The sequence below is a fragment of the Urocampus carinirostris genome, chromosome 6 (assembly GCF_059441175.1).
Source record: "Urocampus carinirostris isolate Australia breed hairy pipefish chromosome 6, RoL_Ucar_1.0, whole genome shotgun sequence".
In the NCBI taxonomy this organism is placed as follows: domain Eukaryota; kingdom Metazoa; phylum Chordata; class Actinopteri; order Syngnathiformes; family Syngnathidae; genus Urocampus; species Urocampus carinirostris.
Window position 1 is genome coordinate 4,633,534 of NC_142354.1, and position 14,139 is coordinate 4,647,672.

At 39.3% G+C, this 14,139-nt stretch overlaps 1 protein-coding gene across 2 annotated transcripts in view; it reads right to left on the bottom strand.

The window, feature by feature from the left end:
• The window catches only part of LOC148363595 (plasma membrane calcium-transporting ATPase 1-like), a 139,352-nt gene that overhangs the window by 54,722 nt on the left and 70,491 nt on the right, over window positions 1-14,139 (bottom strand). For both annotated transcript variants that reach the window (XM_088337535.1, XM_088337534.1), the window contains exons 4-7: window positions 12,924-13,181; window positions 12,717-12,842; window positions 10,617-10,742; window positions 6,192-6,227 (exon numbers count right to left, since the gene is read on the bottom strand). In XM_088337535.1, coding sequence (XP_088193661.1) covers window positions 6,192-6,227; window positions 10,617-10,742; window positions 12,717-12,842; window positions 12,924-13,181 — 546 coding nt within the window. The remainder of the gene's footprint in view (window positions 1-6,191; window positions 6,228-10,616; window positions 10,743-12,716; window positions 12,843-12,923; window positions 13,182-14,139) is intronic.

Below are 14,139 nucleotides of genomic sequence, written 5' to 3' on the forward strand. Positions count from 1 at the left end.
GTCAGGATTTGATACCTTCACTATTGCTACCCGGTTCGATTCCTGTCGCCACCACGGCATTAGCTCAGGAGGTAGAGCGCTCATCTTCGGATCAAGAGGTCGCAGGTTCGATTCCTGGCTCCTCCGTGTTATATGTTGAAGTGTCCTTCGGCATTGAATGCCTAATGCCCCCAATAAGCAGGTAGGCGCCTTGCATGACTGACTCCCTATTGGTGTGTAAGTGTGTGTGTGAATGGGTAAGTATGAAGCACATTGTAAAGCGCTTTGGGAGGTCTTCATTGACTTGAAAAAGCGCTGTATAAATGTAAACCATTTTGTTGTTAAAATGTTTGTTTGGAAATGGCAGGGTGGTACACATTCATTGACACTGTTACAGAAAATAAGCTATAATTTTAATTGTATCAATCCCTGAGCTTGACCACTATGTATGTGTTGGTGTTAAACATATTAGTATTGTAATAAAATGATAAAAACATGAAATATAGGATGTTAAAAGGGATAGAGGAGCTGCAGGAGCTCATCTTCTGTTGGCTCAGCAGCTCGCGGGCAACGACAGCGTTCAAGCAATCTTATTAAAACAAAAATACTCGCTCTCTATTCGTATGCACGGTTGTATCTTTCAAACACACCGTGAATTATCTTTATTTAAGCTCACGGTGCAAGCGGAGGCTAGGAACTAACCTGCAGAGCAGTGCTAGAAGACATCTATTTGGCTGAAAAGGTTCACATGAAAATGTGTTTAAGATTGCTTTGGTTCACGTGATTTGTGATCTTTTTATAATAATATTGAAGAATACATGGAAGGCTAATTTTTCTGGAGGAACCAAAAGTATTTTTTCTGCCCTGTTAAAAATCACATTAGGTACAGAAGTCTTTCATTCAAAACAATCATGGGTACGACGAGGCAAGAAGTGGCGGACCCTCATAGACAGCAGATTAACATCCCCATAAAACTGCAATGCTTCATTCATGCGTAAAAAGGAATCCATGCAAATAAAATAAAATTGACCTCAGAATTGTAACCACTATTATTATCTCGAGGTATGATTTTAGTCCTTCGAATCTTTAATACATACATGCTTTACTTCATCAGGTCCTTAAAGGTAGGGTATGCAAGTTCAAAATATTTACTTGCTGACGCCATCTTCTGTCTCAAATCATCATTGCGTCGGTCAAGCTGTTTCTGTTGCGCATCTGCGTACGTGTTGCTCTTAGCAAGCTCGAATCAACTTTTTTCTCCATCTTTTGGGGGGTTTGGATTGGCATTTGGACTGTATTTGAAATCGTTCTTCTCTTATTTTCTCAATTTTCATCCTTCAATTAAAGAAAACCTTGAGCACTCGAGGGGATTCACACTTTTATTTATTTCTAACTCACTTTTTAAAGGAGGTTACAGCTACTGTTTATTTAGAGTAGAAGGCCAAAAAAGTCATTTATGGCTAAAATGACAAATCTCTGATAAGAGCTTTAAAGCTGCCATCATAGTTTAATTTAAGATTACCAGATAGGGCTGTCTATAATGAGAGTAATATACCACAAATAAGTTTAAATAAACAGTTCCCCAAAAGGCAGTCCGACCTTTTTGTTAAATGCGTTTAAGACAAACTTTTCCAAGGGGAACGTTTAACCACAGAGTTCATTTCCACTTAGCAGCATAATGTTAGACATATTAATAATAAACAGGCCCACAACAACAATTCTCTTTTCTGAGACACAGGAATTTTTTTTGTTTCGTTTGTGGAAACCGTTTCAGTATTGATTTTGCTTTCAAAGTACTAAACGATGTGTCAAAAAGATGGTCGGATTGCTATTACATTGTAAAAAAAATAATTAAAAAAAAAAAAAAAATTGATGGATAAAAACGAATGACAAAACCTTGTATTTTACTCCTTTGTGCGTGTGCAGCAAGTCAGCCACGTTTGAGAACAGTGTTATTTAAATTGGTGCCTCAACTCTAGTTTGTGTGTTGTTATGCATTTACTTATTTTATTTACCTGCAGAAGTATTGTGCTTTACTTCAGTTGCAAAATTTGAAGTGCTTTCACCCTTGAGAGGGAAACGATTTAATGTTAATAGAAGAATGTTCAGAGAGATTAAGTATTCCTCATAAAACTATGAAAATATGAAAAATCCAGTGGTTAAAAAAAAAGTATCTTTTTTTTTTATTCAGTTCTGGTTTACACAACTGATTAATGCATCTCATATTTATTTAATCAAAACGCCAAAGCTTAAAGTTCTAACTTCAGAGTAAAAGCTTTGGACCAAAAGCTTTTGACGCAAAAGTAAAAGCAGCATTCAAGCATTAGTGTTTCCCATACAATAAGAAGATTCTGGTGAACTTAATTGGTCCCATCGGATTCTCATAACCTTGTATTATTAATCATATTAATGGAAAGTTAATTAAAATAACATTTGGATATCTCGTTGTATAAATGATAGCAAACGCCATGGTGTGTATTTGTGCCACGTATCTGTCGCACTGCCAGCATTTTCAACAGTTGTAACAGAGTGTAAAAATGTGGCTCTGCCATTGCAAACTATTTGAAAAATATGCTCAGAGCAAGGAAAAAATGTGGTGGACACGGGCCCTAATGGTAGCTATTGATTGTGCATACTCCTGTAAACAATCGAAGTGGAACCAGCGTCCTGTCATAACAGCAATCACAAAAGCAGCTCTACTGATATTAAATACTGTGATTCAGCAAATCTCTGATTTGAGTATTACTTTTAATTACAGTGAAAACTCATATCAGTGATTTGGTCTGTTTACTTTCTGAAATGATACATTTGGCATTGAATAACACTGTATATTTTTAGTCAAATTAGCTAACCAGCATATTTTTTTGCATGAAACCCCCATCTCGTTTCCCGTGCTTTGTGGGTGTGACATGTTTGTTGTGTCATAGCCTTTCATAACCTTTGTTTTTGTAATTCAATAATTTACAAAGGCACATATTCATCCTGGATCTAGCTTCTTGATTTTGCAGATCTTTTTGCATTAAAAACCTGTCTCGTTTACCATGCTTTGGGAATGTGACATGCCTGCTGTTTCATTGCCTTTTATCACTAGTATATTTATGATTCAATATTTTACAAGGCCACACATTGATCATAAATTCTTGATTTTGCTCTAAAAATGCACCAGATCGATGCATCTGAATGTAAAATGAACAACATTTTCTTTCGGTGGAGCAAGCCCCCGGACCCCGTAGACTGTCAGGGTCTCACAAATTTGTCTGGTAAACACTGTACACAAAACATACAGGTTTAACTTTGACAAGACAAGATAAAGTCAAAACACAAGAGATGATGAAGTAGAATGCATTGGCTTTCAAACCAGGAACCGTGGGGCCCTTATCCATCAAACAACATGGAACTAACAAACCCACTGCCTAATTACAGCACGACTTCACAATGTTGTGTGTTTGTTTGTTAGTGTTGGGTGCGTGTAGTGTGGTCGTGGAGGGTTAGGGTTAGGGTGGAGTCAGACAACCCAAAAGGAAAACGACAGGAAGTTCACAAACAGACGACAAACTGAAAAAGGACCACCCGAAAAACCACAGCAATGCAAAACCACGACAGCTGAGTGGGATGGATGGATGATAGATGGAAGATAGACGGCTGGCAGGAGAGAGAAGACAAGAAAGAGGCCAAGATGAGGCTGGCAGTGGATTTAAAAAAAAAAGGATGAAAATGAGAAAGACAAAACAACATCAAAGTTCCAAGCATCGACCTGCAAAAAGGAAAAAATAAAAAGAACAAGAAGGGAAAGAAGAATAGCAGCAAGCATTTTTTGCTTGTGAGGTGCGGGTCATTTTAGCCAACTAAATTATGTAGATTGTCATCCATTTTTCAAGGTGATCATTTTAAATTATTCCAGAAAATTGTAGAAAAAAACTATACCATATTAGGTAGCGCACCATATAAGGCGCACCAGATTACTCTTTTGTATTATTTTGTTCTTATAAAAGGTGCACCACACTGTAAAGTAAGGGCTAAGTTTGTACTAAAAATAAATAAGTACCACATTTGTGCATTGATCAATTAATGGAACTACATTGCTGATCATAATTGTAAAAATTGTATGCAACAGGGATCCTGGGGAGCGCCGGATCCTACCCACTAGAGTACTAGGGATACAGACGACATATATCAAGGCATTAAGGCATAAGGTTTTATGTCATTTTATGTCAAACTGTTTTTTAGTTGTGATATAACGTTGTTGATAACGCAAGGCCGCAGGTATTAGACGTTTGTCACTCACAATTTTTGAGCCAAAAAAAAAGAGAAACAATAACTTAAAGCAATTCATAATCTGCTCTCTCATTTCTCTAACATTTGTATCTGGTACGTGACTAAAAATAGTGTTATAATGATATAATACCTATTACCTTTAACATTGTCATCCATGTCCTTATTAGCCTGGTGGATAAGATTCGCTCTAAGTCATTGTGTGTTTGCTGTTAAAAATGTCGGAAAAAATTGTTAAAACGTCATATTGTCAGATATAACGAAATTGTGAATATGCTTAATTGCTGTTAAAATTGTCGAGAAAAATTGTTCAAACCTCACATTGTTTATTTGCTGTTAATAGTGTCAATAAAATTGTTCAAACCCCTTTGATTCCAAATTCCACCATTGCCATGCAATTGTGGTAAGCGAAAAATATTGAGTGATCAATATTTGCTCTATTATGGTAATACACCTGTATGCATTTCCAATCTTTCCCCATACACAAAGCGCAGGAGTCTATAAGGTGCATGTTCAAATTTCTGGCTAATATGGGTGTTTTGGGTACGCTTTATAGTCTGGAAAGAGTGGTGGTCCCCCCAAAAATTAAGTAAAATTACATTATTTTAGATTATGAAAAAGGTTTCAGGGTTTTATTTTTCACATGACTTCCATTTGGGGGGCTTACTTTGTGGGAGTGAAAGTTTTTGTGATGAAAAGACAAAACAATTTTGTGGGAAATATTCTTTTTGTGATATTAAGGTGGAAAAATGGCAAATTATTTCGATACAGAAAAAAATAAATAAAAATGCAATGCATTTTTTAAAACTTCCAGTTTTGTTTATTCATTTAATTAAATCCCGAAGCTAAGTATTATGACCACGATGGAATAGCAACATTTGGCATTTGAGTTAAGACTCAGATGTTGTAAATCTATAAAATAGACGTACGTACGTTATGCAAGAGCTTTCACTTGATTTGTCATTATAAGACTCAATGAGGAGCAGATGTTCAAACCACAGGAGGTGCGGAATATGCATGTGTCTGTGTGTGCGCGTGTATGTCACCTTGCACAGGAAGTTTAATTAAACACATACAAGTGTGCTTTTCTGCTGGAAGAGATGTCAAAAATAATCTGACAAGTGCGCAACATTAACACTTAAAAGATACTTTGGACATACTTCTTTTTAACCGCAAGTCAACTTGAGATATTTTCAATGAAGATTTATATAAAAAAACAAAACAAAAAAACATTATACCAGTATCGAATGACCTTTACTGGCCATTTTAAGTCAGGTAGCGCTCGTCTCGGGACTGAGAAGTCGCAGGTTCGACTCCCGGCTCATCAGAGTTAAATTTTAAAGACACTGAAACCTGGTATACAGTAATATATATATATATATACATATACATATATATCTCCACCAACTGATATGTATGAGTGTTAGTCAATCGGCTGCAATGGCATGCGTTTTTGCAAAGATAAAATTGAGCAGTTTCCTGTGATACACTAGACATGGTCTCACGGCACACTGGTTAAAAAAAAACACTGTACTAAACTATCAACATCAAATAACATTAACAGCTTGCATGTGTCTTACTTTGAAGAAAATCAGTCTGCACTCATGTGAACTGCAAAAAGAATAGTCGTCTATTAACTGTTGAGAGGCCGAACCTTCATTCAAACCTTTGGCAGTCATGTTGTCAGTAAAAGCAATGCACATCAGTTTACTACAGAAAACAAAAAATAAAAAAATTAATACAGAGCGAGAAAGCATGGGAACGCAAGAATGTAAGCAAAAGAGCGAGCGAGCCCTCCAGCCAGCCGAATGAAGATGACCGGAGTGGAGAGGGGAGAGGAATAGGACAGAGAGGACAAGGAGACTACGAAAAGGACGAGGACGAACGGGGGAGGGAAGATGGCAGGACAGAGTGACAGGTGGATGAATGGAGGGGGTTACCTTTGTTGCGATTTTCGGGGGGTCCTTGTTTTTTACCTGTTCGGACAGAGAGAGAGGGCGGAATGCTGAGAAGATGGGTCAAAAAAATCAAACTGAAGGAGAACTTCAAACAGTGTGTGCGCTTGCCTTGTGAGCATAGGCAGGAATGGACCAATCAGAGGAGAGGGGGACATTTACAGCTGCTGCCTTTTGCTGAGCCAGCAAATCATGGATCATGATAAATTCATAGTTTTTTTTTTCTTTTTGCAAATTTCAAATTAAGTTAAACCCTGCCAGGTCCCCCAGTGGTCAAAACATAATTCCCATAAACCCCACAAGTCAAAGGGTAAATATTTAAATGTAAAAAATATATCTATTAAACACTAACTAATCGTTGGGATATTGTTTTTTATGGCTGAAATACAACAAAAATAATTTTGTATAATAATATTTCCAATAATATTTAATAATACTAATATTAAAATGTATATAATATTCTAGCTATACTTTAAATTGGGAAGACAACTTGAATCTAGTAAATGTTTCTCTAAATATTTACCATTTTATTTTTATATAATACGTCTACTCTTAAAGGGACAGTGTGTAATATTCAGTGCCTCGTAGTGGTACAAAACATTTCATTCAAAAAAAACATTCAATAGAATACTAGTCAAGAATATATAAGCACTTACTGTACAAAATACATGAACTATCATACCAATGTTAATTTTTATTAAAAAAAAACAATAGGTTGAGAAATTTGTATTTCTTTTACAGAGTAGATTTTTCCTGAATGAAGGTTTTTGGTACCGCTGTAAAAATGAATATTTATATAATAGTTCCTGTAATTTTGCTTCCCTTAAATCTATATTTTTTCAATGAACACATTTTCTTTCACCACTAGAAGGTGTTAAATAATACACACGGTCCCTTTATGGTAGCATTCTGACGATATCTTCTGGGCAGGAATGTGAGAATATGTACTTTTTAAACAATCTGATTCCAGTTCATGGTAATAAGTTCCATCTAAATTTACTATTTCATAAAAATGTTAATACAGTTATTGTTCTTTTTTTTCCCGTTCAATTTCTTTGAGGAATGCATTGAAAGATTAAATGAAAACATGACTTAATGCAGACTGCCTCCATCTTTGCACTGACTTGGTCCATTTATATGCTTACCAAATGAATGCCTGACAAACTCAAACATTAGCCAAGGAAACAAATGAGCAGACGGGAAATCAAAAACAATGACGAGAGCATGATCACAAGCAAATTACAAAGACAATGAAAGATCAGTCGCCTGCTCCAGCAGCTCGTAGCCTCACATCGCAACGCTGTGTGCACATGGAAGAATCTTTTGAAAATAATGCGCTTTTTTTATATTATATACAAGTCAATACCAGTGGAGGCATTTAACAAAGAAGGCCATGGATTATTTCATTCATTCGTCAGGAACACCACACTGATGACTGATGATTGGTCATCCTGACAAAAAAGGTGAATTAAATGCTAGCTCATACTGAGGACATTTTTGATTGCACATGACTGGATTTACACTGCAGCAAAGATTATCATTTATTTGTTTGGGATCTATGAAATATATATATATATATATATATATATATATATATATATATATATAAAGGGGGAAAAGGAGTTAATTTATGACCACCGTCTTTCAGTCAGGTTGGTTACCCTCATTGAGAAAAATGCCCCAAATAGGTGACTCACAACTTTTTGTTTTATTGGCCCGGCATTTTTTCAGAGAAAGACATTCCACTCTCCCAGGCCAGAAGTACATTGTATATTAATAGCATCTTTAAAAGTCAGTCAGGTAGTTTACCTTATATGTAAAAAATGCACCAAAAAGCTGACTCAGCACTTTTTGTTTTGTTGACTTTTTTTCACAGACATTCCACTCTCCCAGGGTGGAACGACATTGAATATCATCACCATTTCAGGAAATTTGTCTCCATTTGGACCAGGGTTAGGTTCACACTGCAGAACTTAATGCTCACTTCCGATTTTTGGGTGAAATGAGATGTTTTTGCGAGTTCACATTTCCAAATAAATGTGACTAGTATGCACGGGAACAAATCCGACTTACTGCCGGCAATGCGGAGCAGACTCTGGCACCGGGACTCAGAGGGGACGAGAGGGACCGCACAGCCCGGATAAGACTGTGCGGTACCCCATACTCCCGAAGCACCCTCCACAGGGCCTCCCGAGGAACACGGTCGAATGCCTTCTCCAAGTCCACAAAACACACGTAGACTGGACAGGCAAACTCCCATGCACCCTCAAAGACCCTGCAGAGTGTATAGAGCTGGTCCAGTGTTCCACGGCCAGGACGAAAATCACACTGTTCCTCCTGAATCCGAGATTCGACTTCCTGGCAGACCCTCCTCTCCAGTACCCCTGAATAAACCTTACCAGGGATGCTGAGAAGTGTGATTCCCCTGTAGTTGGAACACACTCTCCGGTCCCCCTTCTTAAAAACGGGCACCACCACCCCAGTTTGCCAGTCCAGAGGCACTGTCCCCAATGTCCACGGGATGTTGCACAACATCCAGAGCCCTAATGAACTCTGGGCGGATCTCATCGACCCCCGGGGCCCTGCCCCCGAGGAGTTTTTTGACTACCTCGGTGACATCAACCCCAGAGATACGAGAGCCCAACCCAGAGTCCTCAGGCTCTGCTTCCCCAGAGGAAGACGTGTCGGTGGGATTGAGGAGGTCTTCGAAGTACTCCGCCCACCGATTCACAACGTCCCAGGTCGAGGTCAACAGCGCCCAGTTGGCACTATACACAGTGTCGATGGCACACCGCTCCCCCCAGAAACTTCTTCTGACAGGAGGTTCAGCCAGCCGTTCCCAACAGATCCTCACAACACGCTTGGGTCTGCCAAGTCGGGCTGGCATCTTCCCCCACCATCGAAGCCAACTCACCACCAGGCCCCTCCAGGTCTCACTGTCATTGCCCACGTGAGCGTTGAAGTCTCCCAGCAGTACGACGGAGTCACCGGGGGGCGCGCTCTCAAGCACATCCTCTAAGGACTCCAAGAAGGGTGGGTACTCCGAACTGCTATTTGGTGCATAAGCACAAATAACAGTCAGGACCCTCACCTGAAGGCGGAGGGAGGCTACCCTCTTGTCTACTGGGGTGAATACCAACGTACAGGCGCCGAGCCGTGGAGCAACTAATATGCCCACACCGGCTCTGCGCCTCTCACAACGGGCAACTCCAGAGTGGAAGAGAGTCCAACCCCTCTCGAGAGGACTGGTACCAGAGCCCAAGCCGTGCGTGGAGGTGAGTCCAACTATATCTAGTCGGAATTTCTCACGCACCAACTCGGGGTCCTTCCCTGCCAGAGAGGTAACGTTCCATGTCCCAAAAGCCAGTTTCTGTAGCCGGGGATCGTTGCGCCAAGGACCCCTCCCTTGGCAGCTACCCAGCTCTCTGCGCACCCGACCCCTTTGGCCCCTCCTACAGGTGGTGAGCCCATGTTGTGCGATTTAAATGTAAATATTGTTAACTACCACCAGAGGATACTATCGCCTTAAGAATGAACTCCACTGCTTGCTCAAGAGACATGTTGTGAATCCAGTTGCATGCAATGTGATGTTGGCTTCCGTGAGTTTCAAATTAATTCATGCCACTCTGTGTTTTCGTCCTCCGTGGTTGTTGATTTCTCCCGCCTGGTTGAAGGCATAATAGCGACATTTACTGCCTATTGATGATGTGGAGGTCGCATGAATGCGTTTTGACCGTTCACACAGCAGTATGAAAGTGGCTTGAGTCTGGTGTGAAAAAAAGAAAAATGAGATATGTGCCATTCAGACGGACTTTCAATTCAGGCTGCGTCCGAGAAAAAAAAGAAGCACATTTTCCTGCAGTGTGAACCTAGCCTAAGTCTTACTCTTTCGGTTTTGAATTCCCATGTGCCAATGACCCTGCCAAAATGAGAGTTTCGTGTCTTAACACAGGTGATGCTCCAATGGTGCACAACCACTCTGGTTCAAATTTATTTTTAATTGTTGGCAAGTAGAGATTTACTATGTATCATATTTCCTTGTGTTTACATACGGAAAAGACACGAGATTATATAAAAATAACGGTCAAATGCCTGGAGAGTTGAAGAATTTATTTGCAATCAATTAAATGGCTAGCAGCAGAAGATGGGAGATCAGTTAGAAATTCTGAATTTGTTTTTTTCGCTATATTGTATTACATTTACTGTAATATAACAGTTTTATTTATTGATATCATTTTTTTATGCATTTTAAAGCTCACTTATGCTCGTAGTGTGAATCCAGTCGAAATGATAAGTGGAATTTGGCTCATTTGTTTGCCGAAAAAAGTCCATACGAGCACAAAAAACGATGATGTTCCGGTTTATTTGTTGTTGTTTTTTTTTTGTTTTTTTGGTGCATCTCACTCGTACTTTTCTTGGCTTTTTTCTCTTCTTCGTTATCACTGGCACCGAGCAACGTGAAGATGATTCCAGTCTGGGAGTTCAGGCCAACAGCAGACACCACCATCCGGCCCGAGCCCTCCATCACATGTGTTCCTAGTAGAAAAAAGAAACCTTTAGGATTGAAACGCTATTGCACAGAAATATTGTAATTAGTTATCTAAACATGATTTTAATGGTTCAATAAAGAGTACAATTCTTAGTTAGAATTTGATTAAAAGGCGACGATTGTTTTACATTGTCTACAGCAGTGTAATACCATTCATTAAATGCTAACAGTCAATAGGCTAACTTGGCACCAAATCAAAACTAAAAAGTTAACAGAGACATGGCAAGCAAAAAGCGTTAAAGAGGATAACACTGTTCCTACCATGAAATGTTGACTTAAAGGTTGCTTTCCAAGGATTTTACATCTGGCCTAGGACTTAAGAACTATTCTAGTCACGTCAAGTCAAGTCACATTCATTTGTAAAGCCCTTAATCACAAAAATGTCTCAAAGGACTGCACAGGATTACAATTACACCATGGCCTTAAACCAACAAGCGGGCAATGGAAAACTCAAAACCTCAGCGTGAGGAAAAAGGAAACCTTGAGAAGGCGCCTCACAAGTGGTAATCCCACTTCCAGGATGACCAGGGTGGAATAGATTTAGCATTGGGTAACAGTACACAGACATAGTAAACATCAATAAAAGAGACACTAGGTAACATGTTGAAATTTGTCCGGAAAATGCATGACATCAACGACGCCTCAAGCCTGTAAAATAGTCCAAAAAGTCCATATCAGCAACGACGCAGCGTCCCATCTTTGCCGGCTGGTCGATTGATAAATACAATTGATAAAATAAAATCAACTCAGAGCAAAAACAAGTAATTCTTATCAACTGCGTCAATATCAGTTTCCTTTAATCCTCGAGGAATGATGAAAAGCGAATGCAATTTTGTCCATTACCACGGCAGGCACCAGTAACAAACACACAGGAGGACGACGTCTCACGTCTGTGTTGCAATCTGGCACTATTCTCTATAGTAAGGTTGCCCTCGCACTGTTGTCTAGAAATAGAGGTTTGCATGCCTTTTCTTTCGGCGCAGTAGTAAATATGTTCTCGTCTTGGTAATTGCCATTTTGAATGGTCGCATGATCCAAAAACACGTCCCGTAAATAACTCAAAGTAGAACTGAAAACGAAGCAACTGATGTGCCGGGCACACCAAAGGCATATACGATGAATTCCCAATGCTGTTGCCTGCAGGTCCGGCACCGGGCTTCAAATGTAAGAAATGGACGTGAATTAACTTTTTTTATGGCTGTTCAAGCTTGCAGCCTGAAATCAAGGGAGGCTTGTAAAAGACAAAATTGAGATTCGTTCTTAAATTTGAGCATGCATCTTTTATTCTGATGCACTCTGTAGTCCGGATTCTTTGGTAAAAGGTGGTGTCTTCCTCCTGCAGTTAATTATGAGTGTTGGAGCGTCACACTAGTTTGTCCTAAATAATGGTTTCAAAAGAAGGAGCGAGCAAAGGTCTTTTGTAAAAATGTCACAAAATACTACAAACGAAGATATCAATGCATTTACTTTCAATGAAGATATCGCTGAGCGAGGAGAAGTGTGTGTGCCATGTCTGTATAACTCCCCTATTCCTATAAGCTCAACCTATCAAATCACTCTGAGTACTTTGCTAGAGATTTTGGGTGTTTTTTTTGTAGCTTTTTATCATAAAGTGTCTAAACAATAAACATAGGTTGTTTAATGAGCTTCCATTGATTGGACTATTTAGCGATTTACAGCCAACACGGTCTGTTGGTGTGACACCTTGACTTTTGTTTAAATTTGTCCTATAAATAATGGACGTAACCCTTTCAACAGTCAGTATTGGCTGGGCTTCACACGTGCGTCAATCGACTGCGCATGAAACAATATATTAAATAATTGTGTTTATCTCCAAACCATACGCGTCATGAAAAGAATCATATATGGCTAGAGGGCTATAGGTTCCTGACCCCTGTTCTATGGTAAAAATCGTATACCATGTATTCCTTTTGGACTGAAAATGTATTTTTTGTATTCACCTGACAACAGCATAGGATCCTTCTCCAAAGACTTGCGGACTTGATCGGACTCTCCAGTCAGGGAACTCTCGTCAATCTTTAGGTCATTGCCTTGGATCAAAATGCCATCGGCGGGCAGCAGATCGCCTGGAGGTCCAACAAAAGGATATCAGTGACCATCTCAAATGACATTTGCTCGAATGCAAACATATGCTGGCGTTTGCATACCATATTTGATCTGAGCAATGTCACCCACAACCATCTCGGACACAGGGATCTGTATGACTTGTCCTTTGCGAATGACCGTAAACTTCTGTTCCTGCTCGATGCGACTCTGCAGACCTCTGAATTGCTTCTCTTTGGACCAATCGTTGAATGCCGTCACCAGCACCACGATGATGACAGAGAACAAAATGGCTGCACCCTCGATCCAGCCCGCCTGGGCCTCGCCTTCATCCTCTACGCCACCAGACACCTGGCCACAAGCTTGGGAAAAAATGCAAAGGAAGAAGACTTTTCAGGATCGCCAATTAGGATCTGTTTTCTTAGAACTCTACATTATATTCCCATGGAGTCATTTATTACCAAGTCAATGCATACTCTAAAAAAACAACCAATTTTGGGCAAGAATCGACCAATCCAGTGCTTGCATTAATTTAAAAAACACCTAGACATAACCTTAGAAAAATGTGCAAAATACTACTGTTTAGTTTTTTCAGATTGTAATCAATTTGCCCCTGGGACCAGGTAAGGCTTTGTAAATTTGTCCCAGCTGTTTTTCAGCTAAGATCCCCATGCTAAACTCATGATAGATAGATAGATAGATAGATAGATAGATAGATAGATAGATAGATAGATAGATAGATAGATAGATAGATAGATAGATAGATAGATAGATAGATAGATAGATAGATAGATAGATAGATAGATAGATAGAGAGAGAGAGAGAGAGAGATAGAGAGATAGAGAGATAGATAGATAGATACTTTGTTCATCCCCGAAGGGAAATTCACATTTCCAGCAGCATCCCTGAGCTGAGAACAATCGAGAACAATCGAAAATAACACCATCTTGCATGTGATTACAAAAAAAAATAATTCAGGCAAGAATAAAAGCCAACCAATTCTGTGTGTTCCAACTTATATTGTTCAGTGTTATTAGCACTTGCAGTGATTATTTCAATTGGGGAAAAAACTTCAGAGTGTTTCCCTATAAAAGAGACCAAAAACGCACAGATTATCCAAACGGTTCAACAACAGCATTCAATTTACTTTGGGTACGTCTTGGAATGAGATTTTAAGTGAATTTTACATGATTATTAAAAGGTGAAATTTAAGTAAACACCGCCCTCTTCTAGGGAGCTTTGTTAGGGTTTGCCATCTATAAATCCTACGTCACATTGCAATGTCAAATAGATTTCCGTTAATTGTGCAACCCTAATTGT